This window comes from Schistosoma haematobium, chromosome 2 (assembly GCF_000699445.3).
Source record: "Schistosoma haematobium chromosome 2, whole genome shotgun sequence".
NCBI classification, from domain to species: domain Eukaryota; kingdom Metazoa; phylum Platyhelminthes; class Trematoda; order Strigeidida; family Schistosomatidae; genus Schistosoma; species Schistosoma haematobium.
In genome coordinates this window covers 36,643,820-36,666,959 of record NC_067197.1, presented here as the reverse complement: position 1 = coordinate 36,666,959, position 23,140 = coordinate 36,643,820, and the positions used below count along the sequence as shown (strand labels likewise).

The 23,140-nt window shown below is 36.8% G+C and overlaps 1 protein-coding gene across 1 annotated transcript; it reads left to right on the top strand.

The window, feature by feature from the left end:
* The first annotated feature begins 3,878 nt into the window (after positions 1-3,878).
* On the top strand, positions 3,879-23,007 carry MTRF1L_1 (Peptide chain release factor 1-like, mitochondrial). The gene is made up of 15 exons (XM_051215088.1): positions 3,879-3,935; positions 3,977-4,067; positions 4,104-4,438; positions 5,647-6,205; positions 6,976-7,298; positions 9,165-9,229; positions 9,271-9,349; positions 9,794-10,019; positions 10,745-10,980; positions 11,794-11,896; positions 13,261-13,388; positions 18,063-18,144; positions 18,298-18,403; positions 20,518-20,596; positions 22,844-23,007. Exons 3-15 carry the CDS (start codon positions 4,147-4,149, stop codon positions 22,945-22,947), a joined length of 2,382 nt encoding a protein of 793 aa, XP_051068269.1. The 5' UTR covers positions 3,879-3,935; positions 3,977-4,067; positions 4,104-4,146; the 3' UTR covers positions 22,948-23,007.
* The last annotated feature ends 133 nt before the right edge of the window (positions 23,008-23,140 follow it).

The following is a 23,140-nucleotide window of genomic DNA, read 5'->3' as shown; positions in this document are numbered from 1 at the left end:
CTTAGTTGCCGTTCTCTGAACCTTTTCCAGAAGCTCACTGTCTTTTTTAAGCAGGGGCTAGCCGCTTGCATGCAGTACTCAAGTTTAGGACGTACGAACATTGTATACAAAGTCAGAAGCGTCTTAGTGTCGACATGACTAAAAGCCCTTTGTATTGACCATAACGTTCTAAAACCTTTGGCGCCTATTGCACGGCAGTGTGCAGTAGTCTTTAAGTCTTGACTAACGATGACTCCTAAGTCATTACATGTCTGGACGACAGGTAGCTCAGTGTTATTCATCGTGTATGTATCTGTACCTTGATGAATGATATGCATCACAACACACTTGGAAGTATTTATCGGCAACTGCCAGGTTTGAGACCATTCAGATAACTTCTTCCGGTCATTTTGGTGTTCTAAGCTATCACCCTCACATCGTGTCGTTCTCCATATCTTGACATCGTCAGCATATAGCAAGACCGATGATGATAGGAGATGAGGAAGGTCATTTACATACAAGAGGAATAGCACTGACCCCAAAACTGTACCCTGGGGCACTCCACTAAGCACAGTTTCCCAGCTAGATAACTTTGAGTTCACCCGTACTCTTTGTTGACGCCCAACTAAGAGATCTTTTATCCACATCAATAAATTGGCTTCAATTCTGACATTTCTTAGCTTATGTTACAGCCGGTTGTGTGGAACCTTGTCAAAAGCATTGTTGAAATCAATGTAGGCTACGTCTACAGGTAGCTTCTGGTCCTTAAGAGCGCACCAGCTTTCACGAGCAATTAATAAGTTAGTGAGACAAGAATAACCTATTCTGAAGCCGTGCTGCTTCTCCGAAAGCATCCGGTTTGTATCGAGATACTTAAACAGCTGCTTCCGAATAATCTTTTATAAGATTTTAACAACCACACTAGTCAGGCTAACGGGGCGGTAATTCTCAGGTTTGTGTTTCCTACCTGTTTCGAAGGCAGGACTTACTATGGTGTTCTTTCAGTCTTTTGGTGAACGACCCTGAGTTACGGATAGGTTAAAGCATATACCTAAACGGTTAGATAACTCCTTCAGTAGCCTAGGATGTAATTCATCGGGCCCCGTGGATTTACCTATGTCGAGCTTATTTAGTAGATCAAAGACAACGAGTTCTTTAATGGTCACGCTATCCAATGTATGTGTGGGGGATCTGTATGCGCTGACGGGAAGGGAGATTCTATGGTATATACATTGCTAAAGTAGTTCGAGAACACTTGAGCCTTGCCAAAGTCGTCCTCCACTAATGACGCGGCAGTACTGTCTCCCCACAGTGCGAGAATATTTCCTCTTCTTTTTGTCCTTTGGTTTATATAGGAATACAAGCGTGCAGGACATTCTATGGATTCCTTAACAATTTTTTCTTCGTACAACTTTCTAGACTTACGGAGGGTCGAGGCACAGGTATTTCGAGCTTTTCGATATTGAGATTTTGTCTCATCAGTCACCAGTAACCTAAATCTATCCCACATTTTTCTTCTCTTACGGAGAAGGATGCGGACTTACCTACTGAACCATGGTGGGGAGTTTCTCGGCCCCCTTGGTGTAGTCCAAGGGATGTGGGTGTGGTAACTTTTAAGTATGAATTTCGAAATGCGTCCCAGGCCGTTTCAATTGAGGACTCTGGGCCTATTGTTCAATCTACTAACGATGCTGAGTGCATGATATCTGGTATGTTTGCTTTCCAGACGTTAGGTCTGGATTGGACTGACGCGTGCTCGTGACTGACAGTTATGTGGAAGTCGAAAGTTAAAACTGTGTGATCACTTTTACCTAGGGGTGGAATATAATGGAGGTTCGCAGCGTTATCCACATAGTGAGTGAGTATCAGATCTAGTAAGGATGATTCAGTGTCCAGGTAGTACCTTTTCGCTTCTTTCGCATGTTGCACTAAAGCACATGTGATAACCGCATCAACTAGTTCCTGCTCGAAGGAATTATCTGACGATTCAGTCCGCAGATTTTCCCAGTCTACCATAAGTGCATTCAAGTCCCATAGGATTAGACATCGACCACTTTGTGACCAAGTATTGAGACTGCTCAGCAGGACTTTATTTACCTCACAGATTGGACTGCGATAGACCAAACCAATCAGCAGCTCTTGTCCCTTGCATTTCAAGCGAAGACTAACTAATTCACACGTCCCACTCTCATGGGAAATACTGTCGAGAATGGCAAATGGGATATCATTCCTAATGAATAGAGCTACTCACCCTCCTTTACGCTTTTGTGTTCTGTCGGTCCTTATCAACGTAAAACCCTCGAAATCAAGTTCCATACTATCTATAGCCTGTGTCAGCCAGGTTTCTGTACCTGCGATTATGTCTGGCTTTGTAGAGTCAATCTGTACACCTAGTTCCGATCGCTTATTAAGTAAGCTCCGGGCATTGATATAACAGATCTGAAGCCAGTTCAAGTGGCTTTGTGCTTCACCCAGAGTGGCTTCGGCATCATTCTCTGTCGAAGCCTTACAACCCAAAAATTTACAATTCTCAGGTCCTTTTCTCCAGCGTCTAACCCAAGTTGTAGTCCTTTTTCGGCTTCCCGTCTTTTAACACGGTCTGCCAACGGCAATTCTTTTCGGATAAAAACTCCTGAACCCTTTAATTTGTGTCCATTCTGTAAAATTAGGTCACGTTCGTTCGAGGAGTTGAATACTACTTTAGGCAGTCTGGAATGATTTGGTTTTAAGTCCGCTAGACTCCCTAGTCTGTACACATTTAGCAAGGTGACCCCGGTGATATTTTGAGGCATGAGTTGATTAAGCAGCTGCCTAATCAACACAGTGTCATGCTCAAAACGAGCTTTATGTTCAGAGCTCTCGCTCTTCTTAATTCTATGTAAATTATCTGATCTGTCGCTATGATCAGCTCTCGATTTTACGACTACTGTCGCGAGGGTAGGATTACCTTTTAAGTCGCTACATTTTTTCTTCCTTACAACCTGTACCCACTCGTCAACGGTGCTGGGAGAAGCAACAACAGTTGCGTCAAACCTAGTGTTGGATTCTGGGGGGTTGTCGACGACCTGAGAGGTCAGGTTATGTTTACCGCTTGAAACCGATCGAGCCTTGCGATTGCGGCTTCTAGGCGTTTCCTGTGGGATCCCATCTGGGAGACGGGGAACAGAAGAACCTACGTTCCTTGAGCTTTAGCTTGAGGCAGGCCCCTTTGGAGACTGCTTTTCCTTCTTTGATCGGCGTGAGTCATCTATTATCGAACTAACCTTAGTTTGCTTCATGTCGATTTGTGTGTCGACAGATCGAGTGCTGTTTGACGTGTTCCGACTATGCTTGCTAAAACACTTCTTTGCAGCATCAACCAGTGAGATGGCCTCGGTTAACAGGCTGTTTGCATCCGAACAGCACTGTTGACAAAGCCATACGCAACCTTTCTTACTGAACCGTTTGAAAGCTGCAGGAGTTAAGTTCGTGCAAACTTCATGGTACCAGCTTTTGCACTCGTTGCACTGCATGCCGCTTCCAACGGGATAAGGACAACCCGGACGTTGGCAACTGCTTTTTTACACTGTCCGGTCATTTAAAAGGAGTCCTTTTCAAAGAGGAACGAGATGCGATGATGCTCAGAAACAAAAAAATAATCAATGACCAAAAAGTGAAGAACTAGATTGTTAGGACCAAAAGTACTAACAGATACAATTGAAAATGAGGTACTCAATAGTACTAATGACAAAACTAATTGAAAGAATGGTAAAAACGGTACTCTAGTCGAATACTTTAACTGAAATGAATTCAATTAAAGTGAAAACAGTAGTCTTGATACGTAATAAACAATCAAAACAATGGAATTTTTACTCAGCGAGGAAAAATACCACTGTTCTTTTTAAATAACGCGCGTTTTTCGACTGCCTGTATTCAGAACTCAAGGAACAAGCAGTTTGCTACTTCTATTTAGCGAAGTTCATATTTCAAATTTTGAAAACTTACATATTGAACATAGGTAATAGCGAAGCATCGTTGCTTAAACTTTTGTGGTGTATCACATTTAAAAGTTGTTGCCTGTTTCGTTCGCTTGACCGTACAGTTATTAGGTTAGGGTCGATTGAATCATTTTTAATACTGTATAGGCTGTTTTTTCTCTAAAATATTCATCATTAGTACGAAACTTTTATGGCAACATCCTTAAGAGACGATGAGCTGCGGAGGGAACTCAAGGCTTTGGGCTTTGATCCAGGTCCAATAACGGCAACTACGAGGTCTGTTTATATAAAAAAACTTGAAAAGCTCCAAAAGGAGAAGTCATTCACTGTGGGTATTTCGACAAAAGAAGCGTCAGAAACACCTAAACAAATACCTAAGTCACGCAAATCAACTGGGACTATAAATTCAAGCTCTTTAGGAACAGAAGGTTCCAGTGTAATCAGTCGTAAGCATACAACTATTGAATCGAACCATGACATAGGTATGTTATTTGATCCTAAAGTTACTTGTGTATACCTTCGTAATACTATATTTTGCAACACACAGTCGATATCTTTTGCTTTTCATGAAATCTCTGAAGTTGCTTATGTCATTGTCGAAGTTTAGTACTAGCTTATAAGCATTGTAGATGTATAGACACCATGATTTCAATTACTTACGAATGGTTTCTCAATAAACTTTGTTCTACTTGGATTGAGTAATTGAAACGACTATAATTTGGGGATCTTTCCTTGTAAGCAGCTGCATTTATATCATATTCAGAGGTTTTTTCAGGTGTTTAGTTGTCATTCTTGTCATCTGTATGATAAGAAGCCAAATATTCATGTCCTAAGGGGATTCATTTATATCACATCTATCTGTAGCAAATACGAAATTTGTAGGTGCGGAGAATATTCACATGTGACATTTCTGAAAATGAGACCAAATTAGATTAACTGACAGTCTAGTACATTGTAATGTAATAAATAGTTTTTCATTTTATGGTTTATTTAAGCACTCAAAAGTGCTTTAGAAATCATAACTTCGCCGCTCCGTGCGATATCTAACATGGATAAGAAGCAACATTGGTATAACTACATCATAGTCTTTTGTCTCTCAGTTGAACTTTTATGTATCTTAGGACCAATTTATTATCCTTTACTATGAAGCTGAAATACACTTCACAGTAATCTATCCCATTTCCTTATTCTCTCATATTTCGTTCAGCAAGTTTGCATAGTTGTGACGCAAAGTTAGCTTTAAACAACAATTAAGTTGTTGTTGCACACTTGTTTTATTGTGCATGTTATAAGTTCAAACCATACGTCAAATTAGAGGTACTATTATTAGCACTTTGTAGGTATGCAGCCTTACGTAGTAAGTTTCACGTCGTCGGGTTTTCCATAGCAATTAACTCCTAATTGTGCGTGGTTATTGTCACAGTATCTATCTGTATGATTGTTAAGTAAGTAAACAAACTCCGAGCTTACAAGTATTTATTTTTATTGGTGAAGTAGACAATCCTAAATACATTGATACTCATTCAAAAAAAGATAAAGTTCGTGATTATTTCTTCAAGGCTTAATAATACTTGAGTATTTGGAAAATCGAATTAACAGGCTTGTGCATGGTCATATGCTCATATAATATTAATTATTTCAGGGATGCAGATCATGGAATTACTCTTCTGCTTTTTAATTTTCGATCTAGGAACAGAGAATAAACACTTTCCCAGTAAACAATATTCAAAATCCAAGCCATCTCTTACCGGACATCATGTGGATTTATCTGAACCTTACACTGACATACTTCCGAGCTTAATCCCAATAGGAGCATCTCAAGCGGAACCCGTGAATAAGTTTCGTAACGATTCTGATATGATCACTTCAGTTTCTTCACATACGCAGTATCCTGCACAAAGATTTTCACGTGACCTCAATCAGAGCTCAGTTGATTATACACCCACCAGGAAAACGTATATTTATATTAAGGATGATTCTGTAGACGATGATACAGATGAGGAATTATCAAAACCAAGTTCGATGTCATCCACCTTGTCCAGAGTTACTGGTTGGCTCAATCGGAGTGCCCATGAATTTACGAAACCTAGGTCTCCAAGGGATGAGTCTGTTTATGCAAAATCCAAACTTAGTGTTCGTCGTTCCTCACACAGCAATGATCGTTTACAAATATCAGATACAGATAGTTCTGATATAGAAAAGTCCACTCAGAGCCCTTTCTTCAAGAGATTATATTCCTCTCCGTTCAGGTTTGCTCTTTGTTTCATTTAGTCTTTTATTTCAAGCAATTTTCAACTGTGCATATTTAAGCAGGTAATATTTCACGTAACCAGTTAAAGTGCTGTCATTTTGCAGCCGTCTGGACAGCTTCTGAAGTACCTATCACAGTGTTTTAAAAATTCAAATATGCTTAGTTGTATTTAGAGCTGCGTGTTTAACTCTATGCATAATCCAATCTTGAAACATGATAATATCACTTAAAGTAAATTACCACTTATTGACATATGTATGAAGTTAAGCAATAATAATCACAGTGAAAAGCTGCGACAGACAAGAATGCAATAAAAATTTACATCAGGGTTACCACTGTTTTCCAATCTTGAACATGTGTAGATACTTCCAAGATACTGCTCGTTGTGATTTCTGGGGGTTCGTCCCTAAAATTACAACAAAACAATGGGTCCTTATGTTACACAACTATCCCTCAACTCATGGTAGTGTTGTAGACTAACCTGGCCAATCGAATTTTGACCTGAGACAAAGGAACCGCGTTTTGCGCGGTCTGTGAGTGATAATGGAAACCAATATTTTAGATCCAGGTGACAGTACAATTACCATGCCCACTGTGGGTAGTACAAAAGTCCTAACGTCAATCAAGACAGTGGGATGTCATAGTGTTTGACTTCTGCCTCAGTAGGTTAAATTAGTTGGTTTGTATTTGTATTAAGTGGTTTTACGGTTCGTCATTAAAATTCGTGTCATTAATAAAATTCCAAATATCTTCTTCCACTGACTTTAGGAACATGAAATCGCGAGATACTGGAATCACAACGTCTCCTGGTCTTCTCTTCACTCCACCATCTAGGAATCTTGATAAGCCGACATATCACGGTGTTTCTATTTTATCTGAAGATACTGATTTCAATGATCTTGTTCGTAGCCGAAAGCAGCGTGATCAAAAGAACAGCTTTTCAAATTATTTCTTATTTGGGAAGCATTTCCCTTGCAGTGTCTCAAATATCCCTAATTTGATTCTTATTTCAAGCATAATCGTGTGTTTTATGTTAGTTGCAAGTTATTTATTCTTGAAGGATCACCATGGAGAAGTTGGTAAAATGGCAGGTAAGCCATAAGGATGTGACACCTCAAATGTTATATCAGTGATTTCTAATTTGATAATCATAGAGTTGGTTTTCCGTGTTTTAGTTTCGTCACTAAAGTGTTTTGTGATTGCGTTTTCTCAACCTACTTCGACTCGTTGTTTGGGTCGTTGATGTAAAAATCACTGGAAATGTAATTGGATGTCTTAGTTGGAAACCCATATTTGGTTTATGAATTACTTCATGTATAATATATATATTGTTGTGGACCGCGGGGTGGCTACTCTAATTTCTACCGACTGACCAACTTCAGATATTCCAGTACGACCCCAAAACTCTCCCCCAATCTCCAACATATCAGAACACAAACCGTAGATGAAATTGTTTACGGGGTCAGGAGAAGAATAAGAATAGGAACAGGAATATATATATATATATATATATATATATATATATATATATATAAATTTCGATAGAACAATGAGAAGACGGAGTTGATCTGAAAAATGTGATGTATTTGCGCCATACATTTCGAACAATCTGGTCACACATACTTGTCAGGGCATTTAATATGGAAATCAATAAGGGTCAACTAAATAAAATTTCAAGTAAAAAGTAACAAAGGGGAGAGGAACAATCTTACATCGTATAGAAAGAATAAGAAATTATCGCGTTATCCTAGGCCATAGAATGATTTATTAATTACCAGGGTAATTTCATGGTTACGACAAATTGTCTTTGTACACGTAAGAGGAGCTTAAATTTACGAATAGCCAAGGCTTCAGTAAACTTGAGAATTCGTCCTTGACAATTTCTATGCAACGTTTTAAAAGTTGTATTAATGTCAATTTTGTGCCCCATTTCAATATGTTTCGCTATCGATAAACATGGTTTTCTACCTCCCACGTTAACCGGATCATTCGACACTAATTGGTTTTAAAACCATCCAGGCACATGTTCAATGACCTTTGATTGCATTGTCCGATGTAAAATTGTATAAAATGAAAGTATAAGACCGTAAATTGGTATGTAATAGCTAATAACTCGATTTCAATTATACACTTGCTATTTTAGAAATAAATGATATTGCATTTCGAAATCTTCACTCATGTACATCGCATTGATATTGATTAACACCTTTTCCTGATTGTTAACATAACTCCTCACTGTTATCTATGTACGATTTGTATGCAGTTGTTGTTCATGTTATGACTCAAAGTCGTTTGGATTGGAACAGGTGCATTCATTTTTTGTCTTCGCACGAGTTCTGAGCTCTTGAATTCCCCATAACTTTTCCTGTGTTTTCATTTCACTAATTTACATTTTCTTGACTCGTTTCTTTGATACCTAATCTTTTCAATCACCCCTGATACTGTTACTTCATCTACTATTCTGGGGTTTGAGCTAATAATTTCATCTCTGCTATTTGGTATGACAGTCTGGACCGATGTACAGGTTCCACGTTGTCACTGACTGTTTATCTGTCTAAAGCCATTCAAATTGTAATTAGCTGGTAAATATCATCTTTCTAGCTGATGAATCTTCTAAAACTCACATATATAACATTTAGCAGCTTCAACCATTTGCTATTTATTGTCCAACCACTCCTACTGAGAATTTTGTTCAGGTACGATGTTACTGTTCCGCATCGAATGCTATGTCAGCTAATCCTCTTTGGTATTACAATTATAATTCGTCATTTAATGGAATCCATTTTGGCGTATTGTGTCACATGCTATTATTTATTCACGGTAAGATGTATTTTCTGTTTTTTGTCATTATTTTATGATTGCTGTTGCATACTTATATATCTACTATTTGAGAGTAAACAGTAATTTCCAGAGGCATTATTATGACTCTAGTCTGATTTCGTTTCACATTTATTTAGATGTACAGAAGTTACTTTGTCGATCTCCAGGCGACTACAATAATAGTCTTACAAAAGGCTTACATGTAAGTTTGTTCGATTAGTTGTAATTCCCATCTTTATCCAGCGCTGCCTACATGAAGATGATCTAACTGCATCCTTATGGGTTCTTGGGATTTTATATGATATTCTCAGTCGTTACGCTGGTAAGCCTTTTTGATTATTTGTGGAATTACCTTTTGAGTTAGTGCAATGTAAGGAATGACTAGAAATCATACGGCATTAACAATTTGTTTTTAGTTAAGCCACCAACGATGTATCGAAATCTGACATTTTCTATGTGTTAGCATCGCGCTTTAGAAATGTTCGCTTATCAGGTAGGATTAGAGCACTCAACTGTCGCATACTTGGTTGCTCGTTTGAAGTCATTTTCACTCACCTTAATTTAAGCTGTCGAGTGATTTCGCTAACCCAAAATTCAGAAGTGTGGATCAAGGCTGAATACACGAATCTGCAATTAGTTACTAAGTTGCACTAGATTTTATTCCAATTAAAAATTTAGTTATTGTGTTTAATGAGTATTTCAAGGATTATCCGTTTGTTTATTTCGTTTTCATATATCTCACTGAGTTGCAAATTTTTTATTTTAGGAGAGTTTTACTGTAAAGTTGGAGTTTTAACTAGTCCTCGTCTAGATGTATCTTCTGCTGAACGTTTAGTTGAGCACAGCTTACAAATGAAAGGCTGGCCAACATTTCCGAAAACTGATTTTCGTCGGGCGTGGGATAATACACTTTATGTGCTACTTCATGTTGGGAAGACACATTTTAGTCTTGTTGCTGTTGACGTTAGCAAATCTGAACTAGGACCGCTCAAGTAAGCTAGTCAAGTATCTAAAATGTTTGCTGTTATGACACTCATACTGTATTTGATAGTTGTATTTCTCTGCTTTTACAAACAATTATGCTATCAGTAAGTAGTAATAGTTAGCGATGCTATATTGCAGTCATGTAGAATCAGACAATTTGCTATGTATCAAAGCAGCAATTAGGCCTTCATAATATGGTTAACGTGCCGCATTAGAATAACTTGAAATAACTTACGAATTCTAAGTTTATTTTAGCACTAGTAATATAAAATAAAAGTAATATAATCCATGCAGGACTATCCGGTTACCCAAATCGAGTTCCTAACCTGCAGTCTACTGGATAGAGGGTAAATGTCTTAACTACTCAGCTATATTTCTACTACTTTGAAAGTTTTTACTGCCATCTTTTGGTCGCTCCATATTCTTTGTAACTATCTACATGAATTTTCTCCTCGTTCAATGGTATCAAATGTAGGTTTAAAAACAATGTTTGTCATCGCTTTTTCTTCATTTGTGGGACTAAACCATATAAGTGAATGTAAATCCTCTATCATAGGGTTTACAAACTTCATAGTATGCAACATATCACCTCATAATAAGTGAAGATTCTTTCGATCCTAATAAGCGATTATCTATTTATTCATAACAATTCAAAATTCAAAGATATGATGTTCGTTAACCAGACGACACGTTCAAATTAATAATTGATATGTGGTTTTATTTATTTATTTAGTCGAGTAATCCAAATAACTGAACTTGAAAGTCTTAAACCATATTTTCCTGGCGTTTGTCGACTCCGACGGTGTTTTCAATGGTTTGCTGGTGTATGCGTAACTTTTTTCTGGATCGTATTAGTTTGTGTGATTATTTTGGGGGTTTGTTATGGAGTTTATCTACTTCGCTCTAGAAAATTACGCGCATTAGAACGTCAAAACTGTCGAGTAAGAGAACTGGTGGCAGAAGTTGTATGTAAGTTCGGTATCACTATAAAAGTTGTCAGGTAATTTTTTGACTTATTGAAATTTAGTTTTGTTAAGTGTTAATCGTGTAAGTAACCGGGTATTATACGTTATTAATTGTACACTTTACTGCGAATAACCATGAATTTATGTGTAGTTCATGAAAATGAGAAACCAAAGCTCAGAAAAAGGATAAAAAGCTTTTGGTTCCTGTTTGTAGTTAACTGAGACATGGCTTTTAAGTAAGTATCCTCTAGAATATGTACCGCAATCGCTTTGACAGTTAAGCGTCTTGTCCCAGTATGTCATGGAAAAGATATTTGTGATAGAAATAATTTATTCACAGGTATCTTGTTTACATATTATGGTTGCTCAGAAATGATTTTGATGTTTATCAACATAACGAGTTTGGTTCCCACTTAACCGTGGCTGAAAATATCTTCTTGATCTATAACTGGAGCAGAATTTTCATTCAAATGATTTTTTAGCTTATTCCTTTGTAATTAATTTAACTGATTGTGTACAGTTGACAAAATTCTTAATGCAATGCCTCATTCATATGCTTTATTGATCGTGGTTTCACAAAAATTAATATTTTCTGATTTATTTTGTTAAACAATAGTGCGTATTTGCAGCTTAAATTATGTTGGTTTTGTCAGTAGTTGGTTCTGTTCTCTTTCATAACTGCCCCAACATTAGGTTGCTTGTGTTAAATTATTTTTCAGTGATACGAACACCTGTGGTATAATGAACCGTAATTTCTATTGAATTATTTTTTTATTTATCTCGGTTATGATCCTTTTGGTTTTGTGCTTGTGAATAGACTTGCTACAAGATCAGTTACGAGAAAATGAAGCCAGTGCTAATCAGCCTCCTTATGTTCCTGTCTATATGATACGTGACCGCTTGCGTCAAAAACATCACGAGTAAGTAGTAGTTGTTTTTTTCGTTTGCTCAACGTTTCTTCAATCAATAAATTTTTGATGAAAAGCCAGTAATATTTCCATGAAGAGATCTGTAGTTCCGTTGTTGTTTCATTAAATTCTAACTTATCACGTATTGAAATCATATTTCTTTTTACCTTAGTAACAGAGTTCAAGATATTTTAAAATTTAACTGAAACATATGAGACTAGGTCCCTACTCCATGGTTACATATGAATGAACATTTCGTTATAACCCTAAGCTTTCAACCATTAAGTTTCAAGTTGAAATGCTAATCCTCCTTAACTCGATTTAGTCAGTTGTATTGTGTCAATAGACCTCATATACCGAAATCGTATCTCAAAGCCAAACACACGAACCTGTTCTTTATTAAAATTCGAACTAGTTTTACTTCATATTTGGAGTAAACTACAAAGTAAAAATCATCTAAATTAGCCGATATTTTAAAAGGTGGATATGTACACTATGTAAGTGATATTTTTTGACAATGTGTTACTACGCTTTTTAGTACAGTATATATATATATATATATATATATATATATATATATATATATATATATATATATTAAATGTTTGTAAAATAGTTGTGAATTATATCACTAAACAAGGTAAACATTCAACGCCAACTAATAATTTATACCTTTTATCAACTTGTAAGTCACTGATCGCTTATTTAACATCCATAAGCGGAGTAGTTTACCGTGTCATAACTGTTCTTGAGAAATTATTTCGGTATGTGTGGGATATTTCATTAAGTTTGTTTAGTCTATTCGCGTTGTGTCCTTCAATCCTTTATTACATTTAGTAAGTAAACCTATCATTTCATTGTTCATGTTGTAAACGACGACTTTGACACTTCAAGAATCAGGGGTTTTCAAAATGAAAATGATGAAAAACATTTCCAACTTGTTTTGATTGCCTACTTTTTTAATCTAAGCCGTTAAATACACTAAACTTTTCTATTGCACTTTCTTGTATACAACTATCTATCCAGGATGGTTTATTTTTGTTATTTAAATAATAATGAAATTGGAATCAAAGTAAAATTACTTTTGTTCAATTCAGCTTGGATGTAGAAATCACTTTAACATACAATCAGATGATGAATACGTTTATATACAGATATGTCTTAATATTGAAAAATCACTAATGAATAAGCAATTTGTTGATAAGACTTGCAATTTTAGAAACAACAGTATTAGAGAATAAGGGAGATTGTAGAAAACAATGTACATGTTAAGCATGGTGTACAATAACAGCGGACTCGAGGTTAAGTTCTTGATTACATTCATACGGTAACATACAATTTCTTTCCGCGAAATTTAAATTTCTTTCTGTTTTTAGCTTAGATCGGTTGTGGCCTGAAGTTACGCGTTATGTTTATGAAGTAGAAACTTGTATCGGTGTACAAGAATGGAGAGGTGTAGGTGAAACATGGCAGTGGCAAAGCGGCACAGGTTGGCAAGGTTCTGGTAAGTGATTATTGATTGTATATAACCACAAAATAAGTGTACAGTATTATCAAAAAAGGTTATCCTCTTGAAACCATTGTTTACCGTGTATAATTTTTGGTGTTAGGTTTTTAAGGTCATTATTATTATTTTTTTTTCAATTTCAACTTTTCATATTTCGGTATGCTATCCACATATTGTCTTCACTACTGGCGTTATTTCGGTTTACTTTTGTCTATTTACAGTGACTATCATATTATTGATCGTAATATTCGTTGGTATGTAAGACAAAACAATATTTCCAATTTTGTCCCTGTCATTTGTGACTAACGTTTCACACACATGCATACTAAACATCTATTTATAATGTATCATTTGTGTGAAATAAATTGACTGTTGTAAATGCTTAGCTTTTCAAATAAACTTTCTAGTATTTAATCGTTTGTAAGTAAATAAGTCGTATAATATTGTAGATGTAATAACATAATACTGTCTTCTGGACAACAAATCGTTCCTTCCTTTGTATACATATATCTCTAATGGTATACAATTTATATAGCACATCCTAATGTAATTTTATTCCAAATAACGGTATTTTTGGTCTGTTTATTTTGTTGAAGAAAACGGTGGCAGAAAAGTTTTCATGAACTTTCTGTCTTAATAAGTTAAGGCGTATTTCCTTATAGTCGTCAGTCAGTCAGTAACAATGTAGAACTTCGTACGTATGTACATTGGCTCGGGTTGTCATACCACATCAGCATAGAGATGCAGTTGTCGATTCAAATCCCGTAGTGGTAAAGGTAGCAAGAGTATAAGCAGAAATCGGAAAGATTAGGGTTTGAAGATGTTAGGAGAAAAAAACGGACATAAAGAATTCAGAAGATTAGAATTTGGGAGAACACAAAGAGTGGATGCACCTGCGCCATTGCAAACGATTTTGAGCCATGTCATTCAGGGTCTCTAACCATCGGTTGCTATCATCTCGTGGTCCCCAACCAGGTAGCCTACACCTACCAACATGGCTCGGTCCACTTGTCAGCGACTTCATGGATTTGTGGCATGTTTTGATCTGGCCGCCCCTAACTTTCTCCCAACCTACTCCTATACCACTGAACATCGCACGTCGAGGCAGTCGGCAGTTGGGCATACGTAACACGTGTCACAGCCATCTCAACTGATGAAGTTTTACTACTTCATCAATTGATTTGCCATCCTTATCTAGTACCCGTTTCCTAACAACTGTGTTACTTACTCGATGGTCCCATGATATACGAGCAATGTTTCGAAGACACCTATGATCGAATACTAGTAACCTACGAATATCCTCCACTCTTGCCGGCCATGTTTCACTGCCATAAAGTAGGACGGGACGAACTGCTGCGCAGTGAACACGTCCTTTGATTGATAGACGGATATCTCGCCTACGCCATAAATGACGCAAGTTAGCAAAAGCTAGTCGAGCCTTCTGTATCCGTGCTGAGATTTCGTCACACACCAGACCACAAGGGCTGATGAGACTTCCAAGGTAAGTGAAGCGGTCGACACACTCAACTACTTCACTCCCTATCACTAGTTCGGGTGTCGATGTAACCCAATCCTGAAGCAACATTTTGCATTTCGAGGGAGAGAATCGCATCCTGAACATGCTTGCATTGTTGCTTAGAGTGGTCAGAAGACTGCATTTTTTCAGCGTCTTCACCAAATAGGAACTATGTCATCAGCATATTCTAGGTCAAAAAGTGAACCTCCCGGTAGACGTTCAACCCCTGGAAATTTAGATGAGGAAAATGTCATCTCTAAAAGCACGTCAATGACAGAGTTAAACAAGAATGTGGAGAGTGGACAGCCATGACGAACTCCACTTGAGGTAATCAATTCTGATGACAGTTCGCCATAAGCTCTCACTCTACCAGTTGTGTTCGAGTAGAGAGCCTTTACAAGGTTAATGTACTTCTTTGGTACTCCTTTCAATGACGTCGAAGTATTATTGAAGCTAATATTTTATACACTATATTAGTCAAACTGATTCCTCTGTGATTGTCACAAGAGGACTTTTGTCCTTTCTTATAGACTGGCACAATCAGTGATTGAGACCAGTCAGATGGGATTACGTCCAGTTCCCAAATTCTACCCAAGACCTCAATTAATCTCAGTGCTAATACTGGACCGCCATCCTTAAAAATCTCAGGAGTGAACCTGTCAGGGCCTGCTGCTCTCCCTCGTTTCAGATTTCTTATAGCTTTTTCAACTTCATAAGGAGTCGGAGGACCTAAATTAACTTGCCATTCAGGTTGACTGGAGATCGTGGGAAACCGAAGTGTGGCTGAAGGCCAGTTGAACTGATCCTTAAAGTGTTCTGCCCATCGATCCAATCTCCTGGATTGAGAATGAATAATATGTCCATCTTTCTCTGAGATTGTTTCGCTAACAGTCGGTTTCCTAATACTGGTTTCCTTAACGAGTCTGAACAATTGTCTGCTATTACCTATTGCCGCTGCCTTTTCCATCTCTCTTGCTTTCGCTACCCATCACTATTCACGATCATTGCGTAGGCTTCTTGTCAGTTTGCGCTTAAGCTGACTCCGCTCTTCGTTATGTTCAGAGCCAGATGGAATGAGTTTCCGAGCATCTATCAGTGCGGTAGATGCTGTTAAGATTCAGTGTTTCTCCCTAACCTTGTGGTTTACCGTACTCGCAGATATCACTGCTGTTTCCACAGCTTTTCGGATGTCATTCCACACTGCCTCGGGGTGGGCATCACATACATGGCTGCCTAACAGTTTTCCTAGTTGTTCCTGAAATATGGCCGACCTATTTATTAATATTGTTTATCTTTGTTTTTGTATATAACCTAATGGACACCTCATATGATACTCGGTTTTAACTAAATTATCACCAGCAACTTTACCATCTAACAATATTCTGTCAAGCTAAAGAATTCATTTTTACACAATAGAAATAAATTCATTCAGTGTCTTATTACTTTATTCAATAGTGTGTTTATTTTTCACATCTTATAGTATCCTTAGCACGTATACGAACAAACGTAAATCATTGCTATTTCACAACCACTCTGTCGCTACCTACCCTGAAGATATGTTAGACTGTCTAAGAGCGAGTTGAAACAAATCTAGGGGCGATAATATGTTTGTGCTCAAAGCTAGTATTTCGCAACTCCGATTTCGATACAGTCAATGAGCCTATCTTCTTTTCCCTTACAGTTTCGTAATAGAAACTTTATTGATAAGGTCATTAGTAGAATTATGTATATATATTAGAGTGATTAGCAATTACGAGCTAAGTAATTGTCACCAAATGCCCTGGTACAGCCGAGAGTGGGGAGAGTCAGCTTTCCCTCTCGAAATGCTTTCACATGACCACGTAGATACAACCACTGCCAGGAAAGTTTTGCTCATTGCCTTCTCGCGACGGGGGTGTTGTTTACGAAATTCAGAGGACGAAAATCCAATGTCCGGTGCTTTAACCGAATTAGTGGGTATGGAGAATCCACCTAGAGAAGTTGGAAAACCCTGATTCCAAACCAATGGTGTACATGGGCTCCAGGATCCTGAGTGAACAAATGACGTATGGACCAATTATTGGTCACCGGCTACCATGGGACTACATCTCTTGACGTTGCTCCACTACCTTGTGGATCAGACCTTTAGGTCGAAGGCTCCGTGTGTGGTCTCCGAAGAAAATCACCTGCTTCGGTCTGGGCACTGGGGTAGTATCACAGCCCACACACAAATCAAGTGATTTGTGTGGCGCATATTTATTCGGTTCCTCTTTATACCAACATTTATTTTCAAATAAATGAGTAAATAAACACCAAACATAAATCATCGTTAAAAGGCTTTGGAAGTTTGTATATTTAATATAAACTGTTAAAAGTTGATCTACATTCACCTTAAATGAATATTGATTTCCTTCCTCATAAGATGTATTTGAGGGTTCCACATCTCCACCAGGCGACCGAACCAAGACACGGCATCAGCCCATGAAATCATTGACTGCTGGTCTGAGTTATGTTAGGTCCAGACTATCCGGTTAGGATTCGCATAAAAACTCAATCGATAGTTGAAGATGTTGAATGATATGATTCATCATCAGTCACAGTACCGGAGATGCATTCCTTTTAATCTTTGTCTTTCCTTAGATCTTGAGCTTTAAAATTATCACACACTTTTTTATTTCGCGGACTTAATTTTTCTAGAATAGTATTGTTTAGGCCTCGTGTCACTTACTACCAGTAGTACTGTTACTGCTTCTACTGTAACATTTTTCATGATAATTTCATCTTGCTATTTTAATATGATTTAATAGCTTGAACCGGCGCACGAATATTCCAGGTTCTACGTTGAATATGACTGACTAACGACTATAGGCACTAGCTCAGTGGTTTAAGAGTTTGACTGTCAACCACGAGGGCGCATTTTTGGACGTCGCTACATATACTTCGGTTTGACAAACCGGGTCGTGTTACTTTCTATCATAATTAGTGTACCTCAAAGCTAAGTGCAGAAATCTCTATCAGGTAAAAGCATTTGAATCGACCAAACTTAAATTAATTGACTATCTTCCTTCTCTGTAAACGTATGTTTGGTGTTTAGTTGTGAAGTGTGCAAGTTTTACAAAAGTCACCCTATTATATAGTTACAATGGCTTATCTAATACCTCTCTTTCATGTTACAGCACTTATGGACACGTCACAGAAGCCAAGTTTTATTGTTCCCCCAACGGAGTGCTTGAAAATAAGGAATATGTTTTCTACTGAGTAAGTGTCCCTCATGTGAATAATGTTTTCTTTAGATACAGTCACATATGTGTTAGTGCTTATTATAAAGTAAAAATTGTTTAAGGTTTATGTGGTTTTGAGGCCATAACTTTGTACTAATTATATGTCTCGTTTTCTTTCACTATATTATAGAAGTATCGATGAACGTGGACGTAAAAGAATCAAACGCGAACTCTTAAAAAAATTAATGCCTTGTGGGTCCATTTTACACATAGGTTTAGATAGTGTTGGAATAAATGTAAGTGATTTGCTAAAATTGTTGGAGCAATGCCGTCAAACAAGGGTTCTTCATATTACTTATTTTTAAATCCTAGTTTTCAGCTAACTCCAATTACATAAATTTGGATATCCTGGTTGTTGTATTAGTTTTTAAAATAAATGTTGTTTGGCCACTGATGCACAGATTTGTACATGTTTTTTTGGTTGGAATAATTGGAAATTGAACCAAAAAGCTAAATACCTAACAGCATCTGATTTCCAAACAATTATCCATCTTAAAAATCCCCTAATTTATTTTCCATGTGTGTTTACGAAATGTTTTCATTCATCCTCTAGTCGTTCTTTAAAATAATCATGCTAATTTTCAGCTTTAGTGGATGTTTTGCTCTCAAAGGCATATGGTTTAGTTAAGTTTGTCAGAAATGGGTTTTATGGAGATTGCAGTAATTTAAAATTTGAATTCATGAGCTTTCACTGTCGTTCTAAACCACATAATTAGCACCTACTTTATATAGAAGTTGGCGTTTTAATTATTTCACAGGAAACAATCCAGAAAACCTCAGTTTCCCCTCATAAATTGATATAATCACTTAATTCTATTTTATTGAGACCTAAAGACATAGCGACAAAAAGCGATAAATGCAACATCATCTACAAAATAAATTGCACCAGTTGTGAAAAGTGTTACTATTGAACATAGTGAACTCCCTCTCTGCCTACGCATAGATGAACTTTGATTAGTAGTGATGTGTCTAATGACAGTAAAGGCTTCACTAATAAACCATTTAGCTCAGAACATAACGCCTGGAATTTTCTGGTAGGATCTACTGACTTGAGATTACAGTTCTATTGGGTCTAGATTCTAGTTTCGGAAAGAACAAATAATCATTTAGAATTGAACGATATAATCGTTTTTGAAGTTTTCAAAACTTATTTTGATAACATAACATTGGCTATTTTTAACTGGGATAAGGCGGTATTCTAGTACACTTATAACTATTTTGTTATTGACTAGTGTTGTTGAATAGTTTACTACTAGTGAACAAGGTAGCATTGTTATTGGCGTTCCTACCGGTAAAATAGACGCGGAAGTTTCTACGCGAAGTTTTTTCTTTTTTGTCTAGAGACAAAGTTACACTTCAATTGATACTTGAGTAATTTAACGTATGTGAGGAACCAGCGTTCTAAAATCGAATTTTCTGAGATTTGCTACGAGTATTCTGTGATAATTTTTTCGAAAGATAGCGTGTTAGTTTTACTTATTAGTTCTAGAAGACCCGTAAAAACTCATATTTTTAGTTTCATTGATATATGAAGGTTAGCGCTACAGTCTATCTGTGGATGTGAAATTAAATGGGGTTGGTTAAGAAAATACAAAGTTCCGTCCCAGTTATCCGATGTTATTTTCAGATCTCGTCTGTGGGACAGTAATATTTACTGAATACAAATAGATCCAGTTAATATGTAGAATATTGACCACTACCATTATATGACGAACTAAAAGCTATTTGTGAAATAGCTGTAATAACCACCTAAGGAACCAGTTGTTGTTGCACAGTTGTCTCAAGTGGAGCATTTCATCTCAATGATTGAATGTGCAGATATGTGGGAGATTAATCCCACCTAAATTTCGAATTAATGAATGATTTGTAGTTTATATCCTTTTATGATTCATCGTGCATTTAACTTGTAGATATTTAAATTGGTTCGACCGTTTTTGTCAATCATTCATCCAAACAAACCGTAGTCTCACGGTGAAGCCTGTTACAAAATGTGGTTCATGTTAAAGGACCTCTGTAAATATACATTATAAAATATCATTACATGAATCGTAGTGAAATAATATTTTGCGTTACCCGATTGATGTTAAGAAAGGAGCCAAACTGTGAACTTACTGACGATAATAATATGATATCTGATAGTCTAAACATGTGTTTCAGTTGAGAAATAATTCAATCTATGTTTAACCTATAAATACTTAGCTAGCTGTGTTACACTTCTAAACGTAGCATCAGTTTTATCTGAAGGCATGAAACCAACCTGAATATATCTTTAATTTGTTCAAACGATATTTTTTAGTCATAAATAGATATCTGTTGTGAATTTTCGGCTTTCTCGATTTTTTCATCTCAGGGATTGGTGTATGTAAAGTGTGCAGATCCGGAAACTGCAGGTCGCGTTTTCCACTCGATACATGCTAATTATTTTGATGGTAAGTTATGTGAGATATAGTTATTTTATCAACTCGTTTCCGGGTTTCTTGTTTAGCTTATGAAAGCATTATCTTTGGTGTGTTTCTTTTTGGAATTGCTCAGTTTTTTTTTTGAAGTATCTGTATGTCTATTCACGTTTTGTCACTGCATGGTCTTGCATTAGTTTCCGCAACTCAAGTTTTTTTTTACTATAGTACTAAATTTCATATATTTATTGTTTATTTATTTGAACATAAATGTTGATACAAAGTCAGTCAGTTAGCTACAACGTTGGACCAGACATATATGCATCGGTCCGAGTTGCCATACCTCATTAGCACAGCAAGATAAACACCGGATTCAAAGAACTAGTTTATTCCGTGGCAGTAATATATAAAAGAAAGATTGCGTATAAGGACATAGTACAGGAAGAAAGAATTAGTACGTAGAAATATATGAAGCGATTTTAATCTTATAGTTTAAAGGAAAATAGAAGATGTATACACACGGAGCCTTCGACCTAAAGGTCTGATCCACAAGGTAGTGGAGCAACGTCAAGAGATGTAGTCCCATGGTAGCCGGTGACCAATAATTGGTCCATACGTCATTTGTTCACTCAGGATCCTGGAGCCCATGTACACCATTGGTTTGGAATCAGGGTTTTCCAACTTCTCTAGGTGGATTCTCCATACCCACTAATTCGGTTAAAGCACCGGACATTGGATTTTCGTCCTCTGAATTTCGTAAACAACACCCCCGTCGCGAGAAGGCAATGAGCAAAACTTTCCTGGCAGTGGTTGTATCTACGTGGTCATGTGAAAGCATTTCGAGAGGGAAAGCTGACTCTCCCCACTCTCGGCTGTACCAGGGCATTTGGTGACAATTACTTAGCTCGTAATTGCTAATCACTCTAATATATATACATAATTCTACTAATGACCTTATCAATAAAGTTTCTATTACGAAACTGTAAGGGAAAAGAAGATAGGCTCATTGACTGTATCGAAATCGGAGTTGCGAAATACTAGCTTTGAGCACAAACATATTATCGCCCCTAGATTTGTTTCAACTCGCTCTTAGACAGTCTAACATATCTTCAGGGTAGGTAGCGACAGAGTGGTTGTGAAATAGCAATGATTTACGTTTGTTCGTATACGTGCTAAGGATACTATAAGATGTGAAAAATAAACACACTATTGAATAAAGTAATAAGACACTGAATGAATTTATTTCTATTGTGTAAAAATGAATTCTTTAGCTTGACAGAATATTGTTAGATGGTAAAGTTGCTGGTGATAATTTAGTTAAAACCGAGTATCATATGAGGTGTCCATTAGGTTATATACAAAAACAAAGATAAACAATATTAATAAATAGGTCGGCCATATTTCAGGAACAACTAGGAAAACTGTTAGGCAGCCATGTATGTGATGCCCACCCCGAGGCAGTGTGGAATGACATCCGAAAAGCTGTGGAAACAGCAGTGATATCTGCGAGTACGGTAAACCACAAGGTTAGGGAGAAACACTGAATCTTAACAGCATCTACCGCACTGATAGATGCTCGGAAACTCATTCCATCTGGCTCTGAACATAACGAAGAGCGGAGTCAGCTTAAGCGCAAACTGACAAGAAGCCTACGCAATGATCGTGAATAGTGATGGGTGGCGACGATCCTAAAATTGTGCTTCTATATCGATATCAGAATTTTTCAGTTTTACGAAACAATGATGTCTACTTATTTGTTAAGTATAATTATTCATCTCAGTTAATACTAGATTATGGCTATAAAAATCTAAGCGTATTATGTAACTGATTAACCTAACTGTGTGCACAGCGATCTAAATCAATGTTAGGTCATTATTGTCAACAAAATGCAATGTTTTCTTTGTTAGTCATATTAATTCTTGGTTATCCACTTTTCTTATTTTCTTTCATTGTTTTATTCGGTTTAATAGCAGGACTGGAGATTTTACTTTCGTTTTGATTAAAAGGGTAATATTATAAAGCTTGCTTATTAAGATCAGACTATGCTTGTTTACTAAAAGCATCCAGTGTATTCTTCTGAATTACCTAATTACTGGTTATATTTTGTAATTTATTTGTTTGGGGTTCTTTGTTTCCGTAACCTCATACATCCATTTAAGCTAAAAAGGTATGTGTATATTTATGTCCACATTTCATTCTGCTTATATAAATTTAGGCACTGCAACAATGAATTAATGTGCACGTTCTCATTTGTTGTTGTCATTCTTTCTTTCTTCATAGGTCGTTTGTTGACTGTAAAGTTCTTACGGGATAATAAATATTGTTTACGCTTCCCTGAGGCTCATAGTATAAAACAGCCACTTCAAATAGAAGATTTCGAATGAATAATCAGTAGTTGTGTGTATTACAAATTGTTAAAAAGATGTGTTGTACTATAATCCTACCTAACAGTTTTTAATGAGTTTCGTTTTTGATATGTATGCTTAAAATTGTTCGGTGTTCCACTTTATAAAATCGCATTTACACAACATCTATTATTACCACTACATTTTCCAGTCTTTTTTAATGCATTTTCCA